Source organism: Salmo trutta, chromosome 2 (assembly GCF_901001165.1).
Source record: "Salmo trutta chromosome 2, fSalTru1.1, whole genome shotgun sequence".
Taxonomy (NCBI): domain Eukaryota; kingdom Metazoa; phylum Chordata; class Actinopteri; order Salmoniformes; family Salmonidae; genus Salmo; species Salmo trutta.
This window is the reverse complement of record NC_042958.1, coordinates 18,473,021-18,495,992: the sequence shown is the minus strand read 5'-3', so window position 1 is coordinate 18,495,992 and position 22,972 is coordinate 18,473,021. Positions and strand designations below refer to the sequence as shown.

Sequence of the window (22,972 nt, the reverse complement as noted above, 5' to 3'; positions counted from 1 at the left end):
CTAAACACTCGTGCTTCGTTTGTAAATGGTGTTGGAGTGTGCTCCTGGCTAGTCGTTAAAAATCGAATCGAATAATAAAATGGTGCTGTCTGGTTTGCTTACTATAAGGAATTTGAAATTATTTATACTTTAATACTTTTATTTAACTAGGTAAGTCAGTTAAGAACAAATTCTTATTTTCATTGACGGCCTAGGAACAGTGGGTTAACTGTCTTGTTCAGGAGCAGAACAACAGATTTTAACTTGTCAGCTCAGGGATTTGATCTTGCAACCTTTCGGTTACTAGTCCAATGCTCTAACCACTAGGATACCTGCCGCCCCAATACTGGAGTTTAGTTTAGCAATTACATTTACTTGGGATTCTAAAATATATTAACCAAATACTTTTAGATTTTTACTGAAGTAGTATTTTACTGGGTGATTTTCACTTTTACTTGAGTCATTTTCTATTAAGGTATCTTTACTTTTACTCAAGTATGACAATTGGGTACTTTTTGCACCACTGATTCTGACTGCAACATTCTAACATTGTAATTAATACATTTCATATATGCTATCACAAAATGAATGATTAGGTTGTGTTCATGAAGGCCTTGGGTAATTGGCTTTCAAATAACACAATAGCATTTTCATTAGCTTGTTATTGTAGGCTATATGTAAAAAAAAAAAAAAAAAAGAAACACACAAAACACCAATTCAAGTGTTCAATACATTTGTTACAACTATGGAACAGAAGGCATGTGTGTTGGAACACATTAACAGCTTCTTTTCATAATGACAAAATGAAATAAAAACCCCAACCACCAAGACGCGTGGTCAGCAAGACGGGTGGTCAGCAAGACGGGTGGTCAGCAAGACGAGCGGTCAGCAAGACGGGTGGTCAGCAAGACATACGGTCAGCAAGACATACGGTCAGCAAGACATAAGGTCAGCAAGACATAAGGTCAGCAAGACATAAGGTCAGCAAGATGCGTGGTCAAATGATGAAAACATCAGTAGCCTAAACATCATTATAAGCACCAAGTGGTCTTGATAAAGAGTGAAACTCAGCACGTAAGCGATAATGGCATTATAATGAATATAAGCAGTAGCGATTTTAGCATGTAAATCTTGGTGGGGCAAACTCGAAGAAAAAAAATCCTAGATGCATGCCAGCAAAGCCACTACACAACACTAAACAATACATTAATTGCACTATAATGGTGACAAACGGTGCCCACAAACTGTTAGGGCCTACATAAAGCTGTCCCAACAGCAGAGCTTTCTTTTCAGCATCATGGAGTGAATCCTTACCACTGCTACACCTGGCTATCAGCGGAGCCTTGTCTGGCAGCGAAACAGTTAATTCAGCCTCATTTACAGCCTTATAAAAAACTTAGCTGATATGGCTGACTTGCTTAAACAAATGTGGTTTCTACTGACAATTGAGATGTACAAACTATGGCATAAGGGAACGATGAGCGGATAAGAGGCATTCTGTAATTTCGATTAAAACATTAATGAGTGAGCGACGACGGACGTAGTCAATATAACTATGTGTTCAGCACTTTTGAAATGTACAACGACAGAATGCAGATCTTGGGTCGTTCTTACAGTATTTTCCCTGTACATCAAGTCAGAACCGTAGGATAAAGGGGGCATATACGCAGACAATGAAAACTCTTATAGTATTAGATGACATTTCTCAAAAACATGTTATAGGCTACATGTGCAGCACCACCGAGTCAGAACAGTAACGTTAGGCGAAATTAAGAGGTGAAAATAGGCCAAATTATTAGGGTGAAGCACATGGGCTACTAACAGCTTACTACACAACATACACTTAGTATTACTTTCTTAGCTACAGTATACATACCTCCCTTGCATATTACATGATTTATGCAGCATTCAAGACATTTTTGGACTCACCTTGACTTGTGATGTGCTCACTTAAACATGAAGGTGGCGTGGCAGTCCTTTGTGGGCAAATTCTGTCATCAAACTTTGTCATCAAAGTCTGGCATTTTCTGGATTTATTTCTATTTAATTTTATTTATCCTTTATTTAACTAGGCAAGTTAGTTAAGAACAAATTCTTATTTACAATGACGGCCTACCAAAAGGCAAAAGGGATCCTGTGGGGACGGGGGCTGGGATAAAATATATATACAGTTAAGTCGGAAGTTTACATACACTTAGATTGGGGTCATTAAAACTCGTTTTTCAACCACGGCACAATTTTCTTGTTAACAAACTATAGTTTTGGAAAGTCGATTAGGACATCTTCTTTGTGCATGACACAAGTAATTTTTCCAACAATTGTTTACAGACAGATTATTTCACTTATAATTCACTGTATCACAATTCCAGTGGGTCAGAAGTTTATATACGCTAAGTTGACTGTGCCTTTAAACAGCTTGGAAAATTCCAGAAAATGATGTCATGCCTTTAGAAGCTTCTGATAGGCTAATTGACATCCTTTGAGTCAATTGGAGGTGTACCTGTGTATGTATTTCAAGGCCTACCTTCAAACTCAGTGCCTCTTTGCTTGACATCATGGGAAAATCAAACGAAATCAGCCAAGACCTCAGAAAAAATATTGTAGACCTCCAGAAGTCTGGTTCATCCTTTCCAAATGCGTGAAGGTACTACGTTCATCTGTACAAACAATAGTACGCAAGTATAAACACCATGGGACCATGCAGCCATCATACCGCTCAGGAAGGAGATGCGTTCTCCTAGAGATGAATGTACTTTGGTGCAAAAAGTGCAAATCATTCCCAGAACAACAGCAAAGGAACTTATGAAGATGCTGGAGGAAACAGGTACAAAAGTATCTATATTCTCAGTAAAACAAGTCCTATATCGACATAACCTGAAAGGCCGCTCAGCAAGGAAGAAGCCACTGCTCCAAAACCGCCATAAAAAAGCCAGACTATGGTTTGCAACTGCACATGGGGACAAAGATCGTACCTTTTGGAGAAATGTGCTCTGGTCTGATGAAACAAAAATAGAACTGTTTAGCCATAATGACCATCATTATGTTTGGAGGAAAAAGGGGGAGGCTTGCAAGCCGAAGAACACAATCCCAACCGTGAAGCAAGCGGGTGGCAACATTATGTTGTGGGGGTCCTTTGCTGCAGGAGGGACTGGTGCACTTCACAAAATAGATGGCATCATGAGGTAGGAAAATGATGTGGATATATTGAAGCAACATCTCAAAACATCAGTCAGGAAGTTAAAGCTTGGTCACAAATGGGTCTTCCAAATGGACATTGACCCCAAGCATACTTCCAAAGTTGTGGTAAAATGGCTTAAGGACAACAAAGTCAAGGTACTGGAGTGGCCATCACAAAGCCCTGACCTCAATCCTATAGAAAATGTGTGTGCAGAACTGAAAAAGCATGTGCGAGCAAGGAGGCCTACAAACCTGACTCAGTTACACCAGCTCTGTCAGGAATGGGCCAAAATTCACCCAACGTATTGTGGGAAGCTTGTGGAAGGCTACCCAAAACATTTGACCCAAGTTAAACAATTTAAAGGCAATGCTACCAAATACTAATTGAGTGTATGTAAACTTCTGACCCACTGGGAATGTGATGAAAGAAATAAAAGCTTAAAGAAATAATTCTCTCTATTATTATTCTGACATTTCACATTCTTAAAATAAAGTGGTGATCCTAACTGATCCTAATAATAATACGTTTTGTTTGTTGTGTTATTTGTTTTGTCTTTTCTGGTGGATTAAACTGAAATTGCAACCAATCACGGCCAACCTACGAAATATATTTGACGATAGAATTCTCCCTCTACCCTCTATTGTCCAGCTACCTGCTAATAGCCATGATGGTGCTATACAATGTAACCATGTGTGTTTGAAAGAGTATTTTCCAGTAAGCAACAATTTGTTTACCTTCATTAGACAACTTTGTTCCAATATTTCTGTAATTCAGTGACATTTATTCCCATAGTAATTTGTTATGGATCCATAACTAAATAAACATCGGCATTTTGAGTATTTTTATCATTATTTTATTAAATAAGTCATAAAGATGCTGATGAAGAAATTCAGTACTGTACAGTATATGCTTTCACATTTCGATAATAAAGCATCTAAAACATTTTGAAGATATAAGCCACCGGCATTTGTTTATTAGGATATAGCAGAACAGTATAATTGTCCGGACGCCCCTTGCTGTGCCTAGTGAGCAGTGAGTCAAGTTCTGTTGTCAGAAGAGAAATGGAAATGTCAGGGTGAACCGACTACCTGATGAACCCGCCAGGTATGTTGACTCTGCCTGTCGGAGGTGGAGTTCCAGAGCTCACAGGTGTGCCTGACATCGATTGTGACTCCATCTCGTTCCTCGCCCTCTTCAACGCGTCATTCTCCGCCTGACTCTCCACCAATGCCGCCTGGCTCTGGAGCAATGCTTCAGCTGTCGCCCGTATCTCTGCCCTCAGATAATGTTTGTCTTTCTGCTGGTCTGCCTTCAATGACTCAATCTCGGTGTTCAAAGTTTGAATCTGATCCATGTGCACCTTCATCAGATGAGCAGAATGGACCCGCCCTGAGCCCCCATTGATTACAGCGGCCTATTATAGAAACTGTAGATCAATTAAGAATTAAAAGTGACTCCAACACACAAATACTGCGTACAAAACACATTCACGTTTTTGGTACACAATAATTTTTATATTTTTTTTATTTATTTAACCTTTATTTAATTATCAATTTTATTACACAGTATGTCTACACATTGATAGGCAATATATATTTTTTTTTAAAGAAAATGCGCTGAAACTAAAATATCTTTTAGCTTTGGTGATCCTCTCAGCTCCGGCTCATTTTCAAGTCCTCTGGTGGTTACGGTCCTAACCCTGGAACGGGTAGCACCATAGAAAGAAGCTGGTGGTTCCGGTCCTAACCCTGGAACGGGTAGCACCATAGAAAGAAGCTGGTGGTTACGGTCCTAACCCTGGAACGGGTAGCACCATAGAAAGAAGCTGGCTTCATGAAAACAATGTCCATTTCGTCTCACTCTTTGGTCGCAATGTCATTTTTTGCAGGTAGAGGGATGTTCACACCTACAGTAGCTGGGCTATAAAGTGTCTATTGTCCTGCTAATCGGGCTACAAGTGTTTGAAAACCTGTTTTCAAAATGCCACCAGCTGTCCATCACTACTGTAAATATAAACACAGCATCTTGTTTACATCTTGTTTACATTTTTTATTGTAACCACAATGTCACAAATAATTTGTATCTACCTTTACAATTACTTTTAGAGTTTGGGATTAATTGGATTAATATTATGGTGTTTCTATTCCAAGAAAAATTAAAAACCCTCTGGGTTTCCGTTAGGATGGAACGGAAATCATGGCGCTGTACAACGTGACAGTCGGGAGTACAGTACTGAGCTCTTTAGCTAAAGAATCCCCGTGTTGTGCGGGCACGCGGGAGACCGGGGTTCAATTCCCTGATGGTGAGAAAGGAGTAGGCTGTCCTTGTAAATAAGAATTTGTTCATAACTGACTTGCCTAGTTAAATAAAGGTTACACTAAGAACATAACATGTCTACAACCTATTTGTATAATTGTAGTCTAACCAATACCCAAATGGAGATTCAGTCAAAAGAAAAATCTCATTGATTTATCAAGACCAGTCCCCATGCATGTCTCAGAGCAGTGCTAAAATAGTTAGAAACTATTGCTTCTAGACATGGTAGCCGAAATGATGGGCAACTGGGCATTTTTATACATGGCCCTAAACATGATGGGATGTTAATTGCTTAATTAACTCAGGAACCACACCTGTGTGGAAGCAACTGCTATCAATATACTTAGTTTCCCTCATTTACTCAAGTGTTTCCTTTTTTTTGGCAGTTACCTGTACATACACATACACATGCACACACACGACTCTGTTTCCAGGTGAGACACAGTACACACCTACTCTACATCCACACACACAACCCTATAATAATATGAATAATTATAATAATAAATTGCATTTGTGGAGGGCTTTTCATTTACACACTGAGTGAAAACAGGAAAGCTTCAGTAATATGACATCCATGAGAAATTAATAAAGAAATAAAGAAATTAGAATAAATATCCTCATAATGAATATAATGAAGCACAAAACTACACAATAGGAATGTGTTTAAGTCAGGAGGTGTGACGAAGACACAAATTTACAGCTGGAATCAGAGACACAATCCCCACAGCGTGTAAGACTGTAATTACATTTCAGGGCAATTATACTGCTAGCTACGGGGAGCCGTGTGCGTGCGTGCGTGCGTGCACATGCACTTGCACTCTTGCATGCATTAACTTGTGCGTTTGTGTGCGAGTCTCAATCTCTGTTGTGAAAAGCCAAAGACAATGCGTCTGTTTCTCCAGTCTTCTACCTGAGGGGGAACGGAAAGGAAGCAATTGTAATTAAATTAGTGTTCATAGTGACGGTAGAAGGAAATGTGCCATCTAAATGGAAATCCTCCTGCTTAGCTTCTTAATTAAAGAGAACACATGGCATCACACACACACACCACACACACGCCAGACACAAACACACAACAAGGAGTTTGTTTCAAATCATTATTAATCAGTCGTATTTGAAAGGAGTGCTAAGTTAGCATCTCGCACACACACATACACATGCACACACACGACTCTGTTTCCAGGTGAGATACAGTACACACAGCCACACAGCCAGTGCCTTACAGGCTGAGCTGTTTAAAACCAATTCTGAAATGGCCCTGAAAAGAGATTTTTCTCCTCAGATGAAGTGAAAGGATTTTGTTCTCAGTCTTTACTGAGAGGCCTTTTTTGGGTTCTTGGACAAATCCCGAAAACCCCAATGAGGTTTTGTCCTTCCCTGACATGTCGTCGAGACATTACAGTTCTAGGACAAAGCAAGACCGGTGTCTGATAATGCCTTCAACAACAGCTATCCATCATAATACTGTATGTGCTGACACAGAACCAAAGCTGTGATTTTAGCTGTTAATTTATTCACTGGAGAGAACCTGTCTGTCTCGTCATGAATGAGGCTATGAATGGGGAGCATTGAGATGCTGACCCACCACATTCTCACTGATGCTCTTTGAGTTGATCGAAGATCCATCATCCCAGTTACCTTGAGGGTTTAGCTGCTAATGCTACGGTGCCTTCAGAAAGTATTCATACCACTTGTCTTATTGCACAATTTGATGTGTTACAGCCTGGATTCAAAATGGATTAAATAGATGTCTCACCCATGTACACACAATACCCCATAATGTTTTTAGGATTTTTGCTAATGTATTTCAAATGAAATATCTCATTTACATAAGCATTTACACCCCTGAGTCAATACGTTGTAGAAGCACCTTTAGCAGCAATTGTAACTGTGAGTCTTTCTGGGTAAGTCTCTACGAGCTTTCCACAGCTGGATTGTGCTACATTTTCCAATGTAATATTTTCTAAACTCTTCAAGCTCTGTCAAATTGGTTGTTGATCATTGTTAGACAACCATTTTCAGGTCTTCCAATATATTTTTAAGAAGATTTAAGTCAAAACTGTAACTCGGGAACATTCACTGTCTCCTTGGTAAGCAACTCCAGTGTAGATGTGGCCTTGTGTTTTAGGTTGTCTGGTGGAAAGCAGACTGAATCAGTTTTTCCTCTAGGATTGTGCCTGTGCCTAGCTCCATTCCGTTTATTTTTTATCCTGTAAAACTCCCAAGGCCTTAACGATTACAAGCATACCCATAACATGATGCAGCCACCACTATGCTTGAAAATATGGAGAGTGGTACTCAGTAATGTGTTGTATTGGATTTGCCTGTATCTTTGTAGTGACTGGGTGTATTGATACACCATCCAAAGGGTAATTAATAACTTCAACAATCTCAAAGAGATATTCAATGTCATCTTTTTTTCTTCTTCCCATCTGCCAATAGGTGCCCTTCTTTGCTAGGCATGCAAAAACCTCCCTGGTCTTTGTGGTTGAATCTGTTTGAAATTCACTGCTCAACTGAGGGATCTTACAGATTGTATGTGTGGGGTACAGAGATGAGGTAGTCGTTCAAAAATCATGTTGAACTATTATTGCACACTCAGTCCATGCAACTTATGTGACTTGTTAAGCAAATTTTTAGTACTGAACTTATTTAGGCTTGCCATAACAAAGGGGTTGAATACTCATTGACTCACGACAATTTAGCTTTTCTTTCTTAATTAATTTGTAAACATTTAGAAAACATAATTCCACTTTGACATTAAAAAAATCTAAATTTAATACATTTTAAATGCAGGCTGTAACACAACAAAATGTGGGAAAAATCAAGGGGTGTGAATACTTTCTGAAGGCACTGTAGCTAGCTCTTAGCGTTCCCCTCTGACACTTACTCACCTGGAGTGAACTGCCGGGTTACTTCAGGATAAGCCCTGTGTGTTCCGTGTGGCTCACTTGGTAGAGCATGGTACTAGCAATGCCAAGATTGAGTCTTCGATTCCCATTTATGCACTCACTACTGTAAGTTGTTCTGGTTAAGAGTGTCTGCTAAAATGTAAAAAAAAGGAAAAGAAAGTATTTTCCCGTCTGTGTTCTTTTCTGGAATGTTTGATTCAGATTAAGTTGACAGCCCTTAGGAATGTCATTGAGTAGAACCAATTAAAATGTTCAACAAAGGATGGAAGGCTGTTTGTAAAGATTTAAAATTCTACTTTACTATAGCTCTAAGCTAGCTAACTAAACATACAACTATTCTGAGGGCTTGAATTGCAGGAGCAGCAGTCAGCCTCCAGTTCTATTGATGTAGACAATGGAGACTTATCAAGTCACCTGAATCGAAGAGATTTCATAGGAATGGTGCAACTTTGCATAGTGTGAATAATAATTAATAGTAATTTCGCTTAAATTAGCCCTCGTCTGGAAGTGTGATGATCTTTTGGACGTAGGCCGCGCCTCAAGACATAATCCATCCGCCAGTTAAGCCAAGGCCTTTGAAATGAGAGAGAGAGAGAGAGAGAGAGAGAGAGAGAGAGAGAGAGAGAGAGAGAGAGAGAGAGAGAGAGAGAGAGAGAGAGAGAGAGAGAGAGAGAGAGAGAGAGAGAGAGAGATGTTATGTCTGAAGTCCATCTGGTTTTGAAACAAATGAATCTTTCCTAGTTTTCTGCAGCGGCTGATGGAGATGAGACTATCCATCATGTGCAGGCAAGAATCGACTCGTGTCATTTTACCATAGAGAAATTACACAGAGATGACAAAGACCAAGGGAACTTCAATTACCACACAGCCAGTGCCTTACAGGCTGAGCTGTTTAAAACCAATTCTGAAATGGCCCTGAAAAGAGATTTTTCTCCTCAGATGAAGTGAAAGGATTTTGTTCTCAGTCTTTATTGAGAGGCCTTTTTTTGGGTTCTTGGACAAATCCCGAAAACCCCAATGAGGTTTTGTCCTTCCCTGACATGTCGTCGAGACATTACAGTTCTAGGACAAAGCAAGAACAGCACAATGAGATGTGTGTGTGTGTGTGTGTGTGTGTGTGTGTGTGTGTGTGTGTGTGTGTGTGTGTATGTGTGTGTGTGTGTGTGTGTGTGTGTGTGTGTTAACGTGTTTGTGTGTGTGTGTTAACGTGTTTGTGTGTTTGGATCTAGTTCAGATGTGACAGCTAGCAGGTTTTGTTTCATCCAGCTGCTCAAACCAACCCCCTCCTGACCCCTCATCTCATCTCCTCTCCCCCTCCTCCCCCTCCAGACTCTCCACTAATTAACAAAGGGAAATTAACCATCAAGTCCTTCTTGTTTTTCCTCCCTTCATGTGATACCAAGCACTAGACGTCACACAAACAGGAACACACTTACACACACATGGGCATACACACACACTCTTACACTGTACAGTACACACATGGACTCTGTTCTCAACAACCCAGTACTTGCCTCAACACCCCCCTCCCGCTCTCTCCTCCTGTGTAGTGGATGGTAGCTGGTCGTGCTGGTCTGGCTGGTCTAAGTGTTCAGTGACGTGTGGAGGGGGACACTATATGAGGACGCGCACCTGCAACAACCCCCCACCAGCCTACGGAGGAGATATCTGTCTGGGACTGCACACTGAAGAGGCTCTTTGTAACATACAATCATGTCCAGGTACACACACACATACACACATGTAGGTACGCACACACACACACACACACACACACACACACACACACACACACACACACACACAATCACATGGACCATCAGTTTTCTCTATGACTCTTGGCATGTGTATTCAGCAGCCCAGTAATCTGATGTGGTTATGTTTTGTCTCCAGAGAGTTGGTCTAACTGGTCTGAATGGTCCCAGTGTGACAGTGCTGGCTCCCAGCTGCGTGTCCGTCACTGTGACATCCTGTTCCCTACTGGAAACCAGTGTTCAGGAAACCACACCGAGACCAGGGCCTGCCCACCTGACTCCAACTTTATACCAGGTAATACACACATACATACTGATTAACACACACACATACACACACACACACACACACATACACACACACACACACACACACACACACACACACACACACATTCACACACATACACGCACACACACACACATGCATAGGCCAGATAGTATTTATGTGTATCCAGACAGGTGTCTCCCTTATTGACAGGGTGTAATGTGAGACACACCAGAACATTGATTTCTACTACACCACTGGATAATTAGACCTCTTTCTCTCTGAGTTCTGAGGCTCAGTCAAACACACCCATTGATGTCTTCAACAATGATGTGTTCTACATAGTATCAATGGACACAATACTACTCGAGCTACCAGAGCCGGATAGATTTTATATCGCAGAATACTTTGGACTAACTAACACTTAGCAACCCATAAAACATGATTATTTCTTCAAAACTGCTCCAGTGATATGACCGTAGCCTATGCTAGGTGATAAGTTTGAGTACACTCTTAGAAAAAAAGGTTCCAAAAGGGTTCTTTGGCTGTCCCCATAAGAGAACCCTTTTTGGTTCCAGATAGAAACCTTTTTGGTTCCAGGTAGAATTCTTTTGGGTTCCATGTAGAACCCTTTACACAGAGGAACCCCAAATAGTTCTACTTCGAACTCAAAAGGGACTCTACCTGGAACCAAAAAGGCTTCTTCAAATGGTTCTCATATGGGGACAGCTGATGAATCCTTTTAGGTTCTAGATAGCATCTTTTTTTTCTAAAAGTGTACACTTTATCTTTCTGAAACACCAGTTTGTCTTTAGTTCCTTATCACTCATCTGTTTTAATGGGAATGCCACTCCATTAAGGGTCGTTAGTAGGGTTGTGTACTTCATTTCCCGTAATGAGGCCAGATACACTAATTATCATACAGTACTTATCATAAAACTCTTCAGGTGTCTAGTGATGGGCTTTATCATCCTCTGGTTCATTCTCAATATAATGCTCAAAGACTTCAACACTATCTATACAGTTTTGTCAGGGGAAGAAGTGTGTTCTTCTGTTCAGCATCTCTTTTATTTTTCTCTTTTACAGAAGTCTCCATTGCTCGTTCAAGTCAGGAGGAGAGAAGATGCGGAGGTATGAGTGTGTATGGGTTTAATGTAGTGTGATAATATAGTGTGATAATGTAGTAATGTAGTGTGATATTTAATGTAGTGTGAAAGTGTGATATGTAGTGTGGTAGTGTGATAATGTAGTGTGATAATGTAGTGTGATAGTGTGATAATGTAGTGTGATAGTGTGATAATGTAGTGGGATATTTAATGTAGTGTGATAGTGTGATAATGTAGTGTGGTAGTGTGATAATGTAGTGTGATAATGTAGTGTGGTAGTGTGATAATGCGGTGTGCTAGTGTGATAATGTAGTGTGGTATTTAATGTAGTGTGAAAGTGTGATAATGCGGTGTGCTAGTGTGATAATGTAGTGTGGTATTTAATGTAGTGTGAAAGTGTGATAATGTAGTGTGGTAGTGTGATAATGTAGTGTGATATTTGTTGGTATCAATAATGAATTCATCCACACGTATTAACGTGACATCAATCATTGCACAGTCAACTTATTTTGACCATTGAAAACGTTTTTTGCTCTCTTTTTTCCTTCTCCAGATTTCAACCTGTTCCATATGATTGCTGTAGGCCTGAGTAGTTCTATCATGGGTTGTTTGGTCACTTTACTAGTGTACACCTACTGCCAGCGCTACCAGCAGCAGTCTCACGATGCTACGGTCATCCACCCCATCTCAGCAGCACCACTCAACACCTCCATCACCAACCACATCAACAAACTGGACAAATATGACTCGGTGGAGGCCATTAAGGTTTGTATACTATCACACTCTGTGGCCTTCTAGAACATTCCAGGCTCACCTATACCCCTGGGCTGGTCTATAGTACTGTAGCTTTTTGTACTTGTGTGTGTGGTCCTGCGTCTACTCTGTGTGACTGCACTGTTCTGTGTATATAGCCATACACTGCTTTCTCATAAGTTACTAACAACATACATCACAATATACATACTGTAAGTTTCTTATATGGAGTGAATAGGTTCCAGGTCTTCATTCTAAAAGAGATGTTTAATATCAGTGGATCATCCTGGTTTAACTCAATAAATTAATACTATTAGTTAGTTATATTTTCTCTGAGATTACTGTTGACACAAGGCTTGGTTTTGGAAAGACTTAGTTTAGAATTCTATGAAGTCAGGGGGTTAAGCAGTTGAGACACTATTTTATGTGAGTTAACATATCGTGTGGACAGAGAGCTAGCTTTCAGAAGAGTATTCATCTCCTATAAATGACTGAACAGACACACCATCTAAAGTGAATGGAGTCTCTGACGCAGGTCTAGAATGCAGTTTCCATAGCAGAATAAAGATTTGAAAAGTGTCCATCTATCATGTAATTAGTGTCTGGTGTGTGAGCATAATCTAGTTTGCAGTTACGGATAGAGGATAATATGAATATGGACAATGCTCGTTTGGCTAAGTGAAAAACTCTAAAAGAGCCATTTAAAAAATGAATCTAGTCTTTATATTTCAAAAGCGTATTATTCCTGTCTTTACTCTTGTTTTAATGGCTGCGTTGTACAGCTGAATATACATATTCTAAAAGTGAGAAGAGTGATTCTGTAATTTAATTTTATAATGTAGGAGAAAGAAGAACACCTGGCACTATAATTCCTAAAGCTTCGTTCTTTGTTTGATTAAAATAATATCTTTATCATCCAGGTGAGCTCGGAAAGATTATGCTCTAGAGCACCGCTGAGACAAAGGCAGTGAGTGTAGCTGAAATAATGCAATTTTCGATGATTCAGTAGTGTGTCCTTTCTTATGGAGGGCATAGAATGACCATGTAGTCCCCTGCACCTACAGTAGCACAGACCACCTGTCTTCCTCAATGGGTACAGTAGAACTTAGTCGTCCATTGTGGCTCCAGTGAGGATGACTGTTGCCCGTTCCTCTGCTTCCGCAGCCCGATGTGTCCGTACTCTTGACCCTGGATGAACCCGGCATGCGCCAGCCTCTGTCTGCTAACATGGGCGTGTCCATGCGTGGCCTGGAGATTTTCTACTAACTTTCTACTGACCTCTGACCTCTACAACATCCCGCCTCTTGACCCTCCTCCTAACCTATCAGCAACCTCCTTCCTCTTCCTCCCCACCGCGCCCCCACTTCCTGTGGCGCTTCTGTGTGCGGCAGGTTGGGGTAGACTCAGTTTCTCTCTCATTGCTCGGAAATCCCATTATTTCATATTCATCCCATAGGGCAAGAGGAAGGCAACTGCGGTCTTCAAGAGCCGTAATGTCTGCTGGTTTTCTCTTCTCTCTTTGGCACTTAATCAGTTAGTCAGTAGCTTTGGTGCTTTTAGGGATAGGTCATCCCTCTTCTATCACTCTTCACTTTGGTCAGGTTCTTAATTGATCAATTGGTTGATTGATCAGAGAGTGCACTCGCCTGGTTTCCCAGGTCTAGATCAGAAGGAAATAATGAAAACAAGCAGACATGGAGGCTCCTGAGGGACAGATTTGCCCCCCACCCTGCCATAGGACTACCCATAGACTTGTGAGAAGGCAGTGTATTTTCCACTCATCTCTTTCCGTTCTAAAACGTCCACCATGTTCTGACTCTTCTCATTTGCATGTGTTTGTTTTTCCCTTTTCTGTCTTTCTCTGTCTTATTAGCTCTGTTTGGCTTTCTAATGATGGGTTACCATGGAGAAAAGGGAACTCGTAACTCATTCTGTTTTCTCCGTAGCTGTCCTCTTTCTTTTTATCTCTAATGCCACCCCACTGTTCAACAGATTTTGTTTACTCCACTAAAAACACTCCCTAATCACTCTTTAGCCAATTAAGCACAGTTAAGGAAGAAAGGCAGAGTAGACGAAGTCTGAGAACAGCTGGTTAATGGTTGAGTGCAGCCAAGGGGCCACTGGCAGAGATACAAGATATTACTGTTTCAGACAGATTTTGACTTTTGAGAATGTATATTTTGTTCCATTTTAGACATAGAAATTGACTTTAGACTCAACCAATAACACATGATTCGATCTTTAAGTTATGTTTGTCACCTCTCTGTGTGCAAGCCATTTAAATGTTATCGAGACAGAATAATGTTATGTGTGTTTGTGCTCAGCACTCGCAACCCTATCAGTTGATACGGATCCATCAATCAAGAACAAACGCAGCATCATCAAGTGCTGAATTATGTCGCCTCCAGGGGCTTTCAGAATGCACTTAGCCAAGACAATAAGACAGAGGGGCGCACGCACATCAATTTAGCAAACTGCTGAGGTTGTACTGAGCGCAGGGTGCTTAACTCACAGGAATGTATGGTATCTCCATAGAACCACAGAGAAGGATACTACAGAGATACCCTGTGGCCCTTCCTTATTTTCTGACTCACTTTTTTGTCTTCTATTTTCTTTTCTTTGATTAATATTTTTTTCATTTAACTCGTCCTCAGGGATTTGGAGATGTGAAAGCCATGAAAGCTGCTGATGTAGAGACATTAGAGAGGAGATCAATGGACATATGGTTTCTCATCATAATACACCAGCTCAGTGGTTATCATTTTGCCAGCCTGTTGTTGTTAGTGCTTTGGCCTTGCTCATTGAAATGCTTTATTCATGCAGGGACCTCCTGTTGATTTTTATATTGTCGTCTCATAAACCAAGGTTTATTTTTCTGTTTGACGTATTCCTTTTACCTTGCACTCTCCCATCTAGACTGAATCATTATTTGATCCTTACAATACAGTTGACACTGACACATCTCTGTCTTCTTCTCTCCATCTCCCCTCTCTTGCCCTCGCTCTCTTCCTATTCTCTCTCTGTCCTTCACAGGCTTTCAATAAGAACAACCTGATTCTGGAGGAAAGAAATAAGTACTTCAACCCCCAGCTAGCCGGGAAGACATACACCAACGCATACTTCACGGACCTTAACACTTATGATGACTATTAACCCTTCGTTGGGCTACAGCACCAGGGATACACACCCTTGTGTAGACAACAACCCCACTCCACTCGCTTTGACTATGTCCTATTTTTTTCTGCTTTGTGGTTTCTAATGTAATTTGTGACATTTTATGTGGGACCCTCCTACTCTGGGACCCTTAGGCAGCTGCCATTCAATCAAATTACAGCCAGACAGTGATGTCATCAAAGGGACATGCCCACTTTACTTTCCTTCAGGTGCTCTGATGGGGTTCACTGGGAATGTTCATCTTCGGAAAAACTAAAAACAACAAGATCCTGACTTGACTCTCACAAACATGGAGACAACTGGAATTTCGTTTTTTTCATGGAAGGAATGGAAAAAAGTTTAAAAAAAGTAAAAAATAAAAAAAAATACATAAAAATATATATAAATATATAAACTTAAAGAGCTGTCTGAATGGGATGGATCCCTCTTTGATTTCCTGTGAATTATCTGATTCCAGAACTATGTCTGTTCCGGGGGAAGAAAACCACCTAACTGCTTTGCATGAATTCATCTGACGTGTTTTTTCTGTCGCTCTGTTCAGTTTTGCATGGTTGGTCACATTCCACTCCACTGGTCTGTAGTCCAAGAACTGCTCCATCTAGGGAGAGGCTATACGGACATACCTGGTGCCCAAATTGTTGACGTATGTCGCGCAGCTGAGAGTCGAGGGAAGACGAACGGATTCAGTTCAGTCAGTTGTCCTGATGAGCCCTTCCCAGCTAGCTAGTTTGCTTGTGGCTAGAAACTTCAGCGAGAATTTAAAACTTGTCTGCCGAATTTGGGAAAGTGTTCAGAATCATTCGGTTTTTATCATAATAATAAATAAATAAATAAATAATGGAGACGTAATGCCGTAACTGTAGATTTCCGGTGCTTTAGCTGTCATTCTGGCCTGATATTAGCTACACTATCTAGCTACTTCCTTCTCCTAACTGCGGCAAGCGGGAGCGAAGGACACTGCCCCGTGTTGTGTTGCCGGCTTGTAGCATAAACTCTCCAGTAGACTGTATCACTGTGACATCCAGATGGTTACTACCAATATTAGTAGGACGCTATCCTACTCAAAATAAAATCAAGTGGCATGGTTAGGGTCATTTGCACCGGCTTGTCGTTACGATAGCTAATTGGCATGTCACGGCATGTCATTGGAATAACATCCAGATGGTGACCAATAGCCTACAACTACTTTCTCCCTCGCCCATCGAAATAAACATAACTTTATTTTACAAGTTGTAACTAGCGCCATGCTGCTGTTGTTGCTAGCTAGCCAGCATAAACTATCTAACGGGGAAGGGCTCATCAGGATGACTACCTGAACTGACTGAACCGAAATCATTCGTCTCCACTGGACTCTTTGCTGCACGATATATGTCATCAATTTGGGCACCAGATGTGTCTGTATAGCCACTTCCCTTCATCTGCTGTGCTAGGGTCCTACAGCGTACCCCAAATGGGGTGGCCTTAGTGATGCCTGATGAATTTGACCCAACTACTATGCTCAACGTTAGATAGTCAAGTGCTTAGTGTACCCAGGGTAGCTGTCACTCAATAGCTACCCAATTTTAGACTTTTGTTTAACCGATCTAGTGCTTTTAACCATCTACCTGTGACAGCTATCGATCAGAATGTAGATATTTTAGAGATGTGACCATATTTTTTTCTCTTACAGGGCTGGCGTCAGTTTAGCAGTTAGCAATGGTTGAGATATCAGTGTACAATCTTTTTTTCTTTTTGTTGATGTTATTGTACAGTAAGCTCATTTAGAAGCATATATATATGTCTCTGTAGCTTTTATAGGTCCATTTACTCAATGTCAGTGTTAAAAATAATAATTTTCTTTGTTTTTGCTTAGAAGTAATGAGTTCATGCAAGTAGATTGGATAAATTTGAAAGGAAAGAATGGTCAGGAATATGTAACTAGATCATGCTTAAGCTGTCGTCATAGAGGAGAGCGGGGGCAATTGTAACACTTTTTATATTTGACTCTATTGCTCAGAGACAACCTGAGCTAGGCCGGTCATTTTTATATATTAGAAACTAACATCTGTCTCCTAATCATTCATACCATTTATATGTCTGTACATAGGACGGTCAGATCCCAATATAGATTTTAATCAGAAAAGTCCTGTGCCAGGGGCAATTGTAACAGTAGCAGGGGTCAAATGTAACACCTAAAAAATAACCCAAATAACATGCTTAGAAATTATCATATTATCATAGACATATGTAATGATTTTGCAAGTAACCAATATTTACAGTAACACCCTGTGCATGGACATTCAGTTAATCTCCAAACCTCTTGAATAGTCTGATAGTGCCCAGATTATATATTTTTACAACTTCTATGGCACTCTACATAGGATCTAATGTTAGTTAGTATTTGTATAGTTATTTTAAAAGTTGAGTAAGTAAGAATTTTCTCCACAAATGTACAAACATTTATATTATGCCGTATGTAAATAGTTTATGATTAGTGAATGCCATAATGTAGTTATTTTGTTAGATGCTTCTCCCTATTAGCTGCAATCATATTTTTTCAAAGCCATTTTAGCTATCACCCTAGCTGTTCAGTCTGAAAAGATTTCCAAGTCATGGGAATTTGTCCGCTGATGTTGACTCCCTTCCGAGGCACGTGTTGCTAGGCAACCCCCCTGCGCTTGCCATGGCAGGCCTGCTCCCTCCATGCTTAAAGCCAGTGTGAGAAACGTGCTAACCAACATTTGTGCAATGAAACTAAATAAATACTGCACTCAAAACAAACACAAAACGTATTTGCTAAATTCAAGATAGTGTTGTTGGACAAAGCAAGGAAGGTGAACTTCAAAACTTAGTATAGTTTCATTGGAATTTGCAGCTGTTGTTGGTAAGTAATGAATCCGCTAGCTTTGACATGACTTACTGCATCCAAGTTTAAATCACTTGTTTTCATAAGTTGTCTTCTTGGCTCAGGGTAATTTTAACATTGCATTGCAATTACCCCCAACCCTAGCAGCCATGACAAAACCTCATGTGCCTAGCAAAAGACAACAATAGTGACACGTGTCAATCATGTCAATGGTTAGCCAACATATAGTAATGCAAATTATGCTAGTTTGAATTCTTGGACATTAATGATCAGGACAGTATAAGAAAAATACAGCTGCTGGAAAAAAAATACTTTCACCACTAAACAAACATTTGCCAATAAAGCGTGCAAATAGTGAGATATTTGGCTTTTCAAGCAGGGAGAGAACCTAAATGGACCTGTGCTGAGTGATTTAAAAGAAAAAAATTGTAGCTGATTTCTGTGTGGAGAAATTCAAGGTGTTACAATTGCCACTGGTCTCCCCTACTTTGTATAGTTTTTATAATTTTGGAATTCATCATTTTGAAACTGTTTGTTCACAATTGTTGATTTGGCTGTGTGACTTAATGAATTTATTCTGCCTGGGGTTATAGTAACGAACATGGAGATAGTGCTTTACAAACATCCTTCTCCAGAAGCTGAAGTGGTACTTTTCAAGGTGTAATATCTCTGTTTTGTTTAAAGATGATGTACATCCATAACTGAGTGAAATATTCAGTATGTTGGTTTCTTCAATGTTTTCAATTGTAACTAACAATTTTTTTTATATGTTTGCTTGTTTTATTGTGCATAAATTAAAAACCGCTTGGTACACTTCAGGGTTGTCATAGTCTACACTAACTAACAGATGCACACTCTAACATCAAAGAAAAATACTTACTGTTGGAAGAGCTACATGAATCACTCAAGACCACGGTAACAGACTCTTTTAGCCTTTACAAGAGTCCGTTAACAAGTCCATAGTGATGAATGGCATCAGTAGCAATGGAAGGATACATGAAGGATACAGATGCAGAGAGGGAGTGGTTAGGTCTAATGGATCTATATGACGTAGCGAAGCGCAGCAGTGTTATTCTCCATCAACCTTCAACCTGACTGGCCATCTGTGTGCAAAGGGTAATGGAGTGTGTGTGCATGTGTGAGTGTGCGTGCAGGTCCGTGTGTGAGTGTGCGTGTGTGTTATTAATCATCACCGTCAGTGGGTCCAAAAGTGTGAGAGTGCTGATCCAGCCAGAATAGAAGGATTCTGGCCCAGGAGAATCAATCTCAGTTTACCTTGACTCCACTTTACCTCAGAGAGAGATGGAGCTGGCGACCTGGGGGCCCTACAGAACTCTGGCTGCACTTTTCAGGTGTCTGGAGGATTGCTTTGAGAGAGTGTGTGTGTGTGTGTGTGTGTGTGTGTGTGTGTGTGTGTGTGTGTGTGTGTGTGTGTGTGTGTGTGTGTGTGTGTGTGTGTGTTTGAGTTGTATAGACATCCTTGCTTCTCATGAAACTGCCGAGCTACACCCACTCTCTCAAATACACTGGTGGGCTGCTGAGTGCATGTTGTAATTAGCTATGGCTATTCGCCCCCTACATCAACCTTGATCAGTGTTATTACTTGATGCAGTAACATACAAACACGCACACACACAGATCTACAGGTACAAGAACACTGTTGGAGCTTTCCTCAGCAATTCCATTTCTCACAATAGCCTGCCTTCTCCCTTGGCTCTTGGACGGTATGATCTATGTTGCACTTAGTCATTCAGACACATGTGGCATTCCCCCTCTCAGCCTCTGACATTAGCCCTTGGGACAATGGATGACTTACCCACACTGACATTTGGCTATGTCTCACTCAGAGAGAAGTTCACACAAGTCTCTTTCTCATATTGTGCCTTGCTACATACATCGGACCATGCAAAAGAGGATACCAATAAACACCATAATCTTCTATGTCTGTCTCTATCTCAACTTTCCCAGCAACACTAAATACACTAGAAGGTAGGTACTCTGTTAGATGGATTACATTTACATTTAAGTCATTTAGCAGACGCTCTTATCCAGAGCAACTTACAAATTACACACCTTTCGCCTGTATCCCTTACGTCTCATTTAGCCAGTTTAACACTTTTAGAATGTATTATTGTCTGCCACAGAGAAGTGTGTGTGCGTGTGCGCACATGTCTGCCACTGTGTCATGTTACACTCTGTAATCTGCCAATTAGTGTGTCTACAGAGGCCAGTGAGTGACAAACAGGGCGAGTGACATTGTTCCTGTCACAGACTGACAGAGCGTGGATGTCCATTAAGCCCTACTCCTCCCTTGGGAGTTCTTCTCTCTCATTCACATTTACATCAGAACAGTCCGGAACACCTCCTCAGACACTCAGATCTTTCCTTTCCACCGGCCCATTCATTCTAACAGGACCAATAAGAATGTTTCACTTCAAAGTTCCGTAGCAACAAAAGGGTTGGTTCTAATTGGGGCGGTAGGTAGCCTAGTGGTTAGAGTGTTGGGCCAGTAACCAAAAGGTTGCTGGATCGAATCCCTGATCTGACAAGGTAAAAATTCCCAGGTAGGCTGTCATTGTAAATAAGAACTTGTTTGTAACTGACTTGCTGAGATAAATAATAATATATGTAGCAATAGTTGACCTGTCAAATTGGAGAGCAAATGTAGGAGCCTTTTGAAGCTGTATTTGAGTGGGAAAAAGACAGGCTGCTGTTTTGTTGCAGATCAGATGGAGTCTCAGAGCCGGGTAAGAGTAAGTGTAACCATGTGGGTCTGAGTCTGGTGATGCCCACAGCATTCAACCTGGAGAGAAAGCAGGACAGTCTCACTCTAGAGTAAACACACACACATACACACCCACACACCACACCACACACAAACACACACACCAGACTGTCTGCATCCCAGAAATCCAGACCACATGTCAGCCACATGTCCACCAGAGTCTACAAGAGCCCTCTTCTCCCTACAAGAGCCCTCTTCTCCTTCTCTTTTTTTTCTCTCTCTCTCTCTCTCTCTCTCTCTCTCTCTCTCTCTCTCTCTCTCTCTCTCTCTCTCTCACACACACCTTACTTAGATAAAAAACATGTTATCTCATGTCATACAGCCACCATTGACATTAGCAGTTCAGCATGCAGACAGCCTGAGAAGTCAAAGGGTCATACGTGACAGAATTAGAGTTGTATAAGAGGGATGTGCTTTTGCATCTGAAATAGACACAGTGGGCATAGCAACATTAGACTGTGCTTCACCCCGCTGAGGATATCCATGAATATTTATTCATGTGAAGTGGGTACTCTTCCTAAATTGCACGGCTTATCTATAGCTGCTATCACTGTGACACAGTGCCAATGTTAGACCCTACTAATTCACCTAGAAATTCATGTGAGTGAGGGGGTTGACAAAACACTTGATTTTAGGACTCTCTCGAACTGTGATCGTGCTGAATACAGATGAGGGCTAGGTTATGCAATGAAATAGGCCTACTGTTTTGCTTCTGTTACTGTGTGGATACTGTTGCCTGTTTCCATAAAGGGGTTAGCTGACAACGTCACAAAAATGATGTGTGCGCTTCAAATGGGTGCTGTTGTGATTCTGGATGGTCAGATAGCTAGCAACAATGATACAGTAAGAAGCTACCATGTGGTTATTCGTAAGTGGCACGTTTCAGCTCATTTGATCTTGTTCTTGATACCATGTTTGGTTTTGAGTTGTTTTGACTGGGACATCCATTCTAATATGGCTAAATGTTGCTAGCTAGTTAGCTAATCAACAACTGTAACAATGTATTTGAGGAAAAAAGTGTAAATTGTGCCACTTCATATATGTTTTCAATAAACATTGGAGTCTAAATATAGTTTACATGTTATCAACAATCTAAGCCAACCCCGTCTGTTTTGCCCCATAGTTGCGCAGACATTGGTTTTGTTACTAAACAACCAACCCGTCTACAGTGGTGTAAACTACTTAAGTAAAAATACTTGAAAGTACTACTTAAGTCGTTTTTTTGGGGTATCTGGACTTTACTTTACTATTTATATTTTTGAAAAGTTTTACTTTTACTTCACTACATTCCTAAAGAAAATAATGTACTTTTTACTCCATACATTTTCCCTGATACCCAAAAGTACTCATTACATTTTGAATGCTTAGCAGGACAGGAAAATGGTCCAATTCACGCACTTATCAAGATAACATCCCTGGTCATCCCTACTGCCTCTGATCTGGCAGACTCACTAAACACAAATGTTTCATTTGTAATGATGTCTGAGTGTTGGAGTGTGCTCCTGGCACTCCGTAAATAAATAAAAAACAAGAAAATGATGCCGTCTGGTTTTCTTAATATAAGGAATTAGAAATTATTATACTTTTACTTTTGATACTTCAGTATATTTTAGCAATTAAATGTACTTTTGATACTTAAGTATATTTAAAACTAAATACTTTTAGACTTTTACTCAAGTAGTATTTTACTGGGTGACTCACTTTTACCTGAGTAATATTCTATTAAGGTATCTTTATTTTTACTCAAGTAGGATAATTGGGTACTTTTTCCACCACTGCCCATCGTCTACCAACCCCCCAAAGATAGGCTGTATGCCAGTCTCTGGACAATATCTCCTGGGTTCACTCAAGCTACAGCTGTTTGGGTCTCTCTGGAAAGAGGGTAAAAGGTAGAGAGAA

The 22,972-nt window shown here is 40.5% G+C and overlaps 1 protein-coding gene across 4 annotated transcripts in view; it reads left to right on the top strand.

The window, feature by feature from the left end:
• Nucleotides 1–19,104, top strand: part of sema5a (sema domain, seven thrombospondin repeats (type 1 and type 1-like), transmembrane domain (TM) and short cytoplasmic domain, (semaphorin) 5A) — a 193,270-nt gene extending 174,166 nt beyond the window's left edge. For 2 of the 4 annotated variants that reach the window (XM_029697432.1, XM_029697435.1), the window contains exons 19-23: nucleotides 9,939–10,109; nucleotides 10,282–10,437; nucleotides 11,497–11,541; nucleotides 12,070–12,281; nucleotides 15,303–15,478. In XM_029697432.1, coding sequence (XP_029553292.1) covers nucleotides 9,939–10,109; nucleotides 10,282–10,437; nucleotides 11,497–11,541; nucleotides 12,070–12,281; nucleotides 15,303–15,422 — 704 coding nt within the window. In that variant the 3' untranslated portion in view covers nucleotides 15,423–15,478. Of the gene's footprint in view, nucleotides 1–9,938; nucleotides 10,110–10,281; nucleotides 10,438–11,496; nucleotides 11,542–12,069; nucleotides 12,282–13,433; nucleotides 13,671–15,302 lie in introns of those variants that run through there. The other 2 variants (XM_029697428.1, XM_029697441.1) reach the window with 2 other exon arrangements.
• Nucleotides 19,105–22,972: the final 3,868 nt, after the last annotated feature.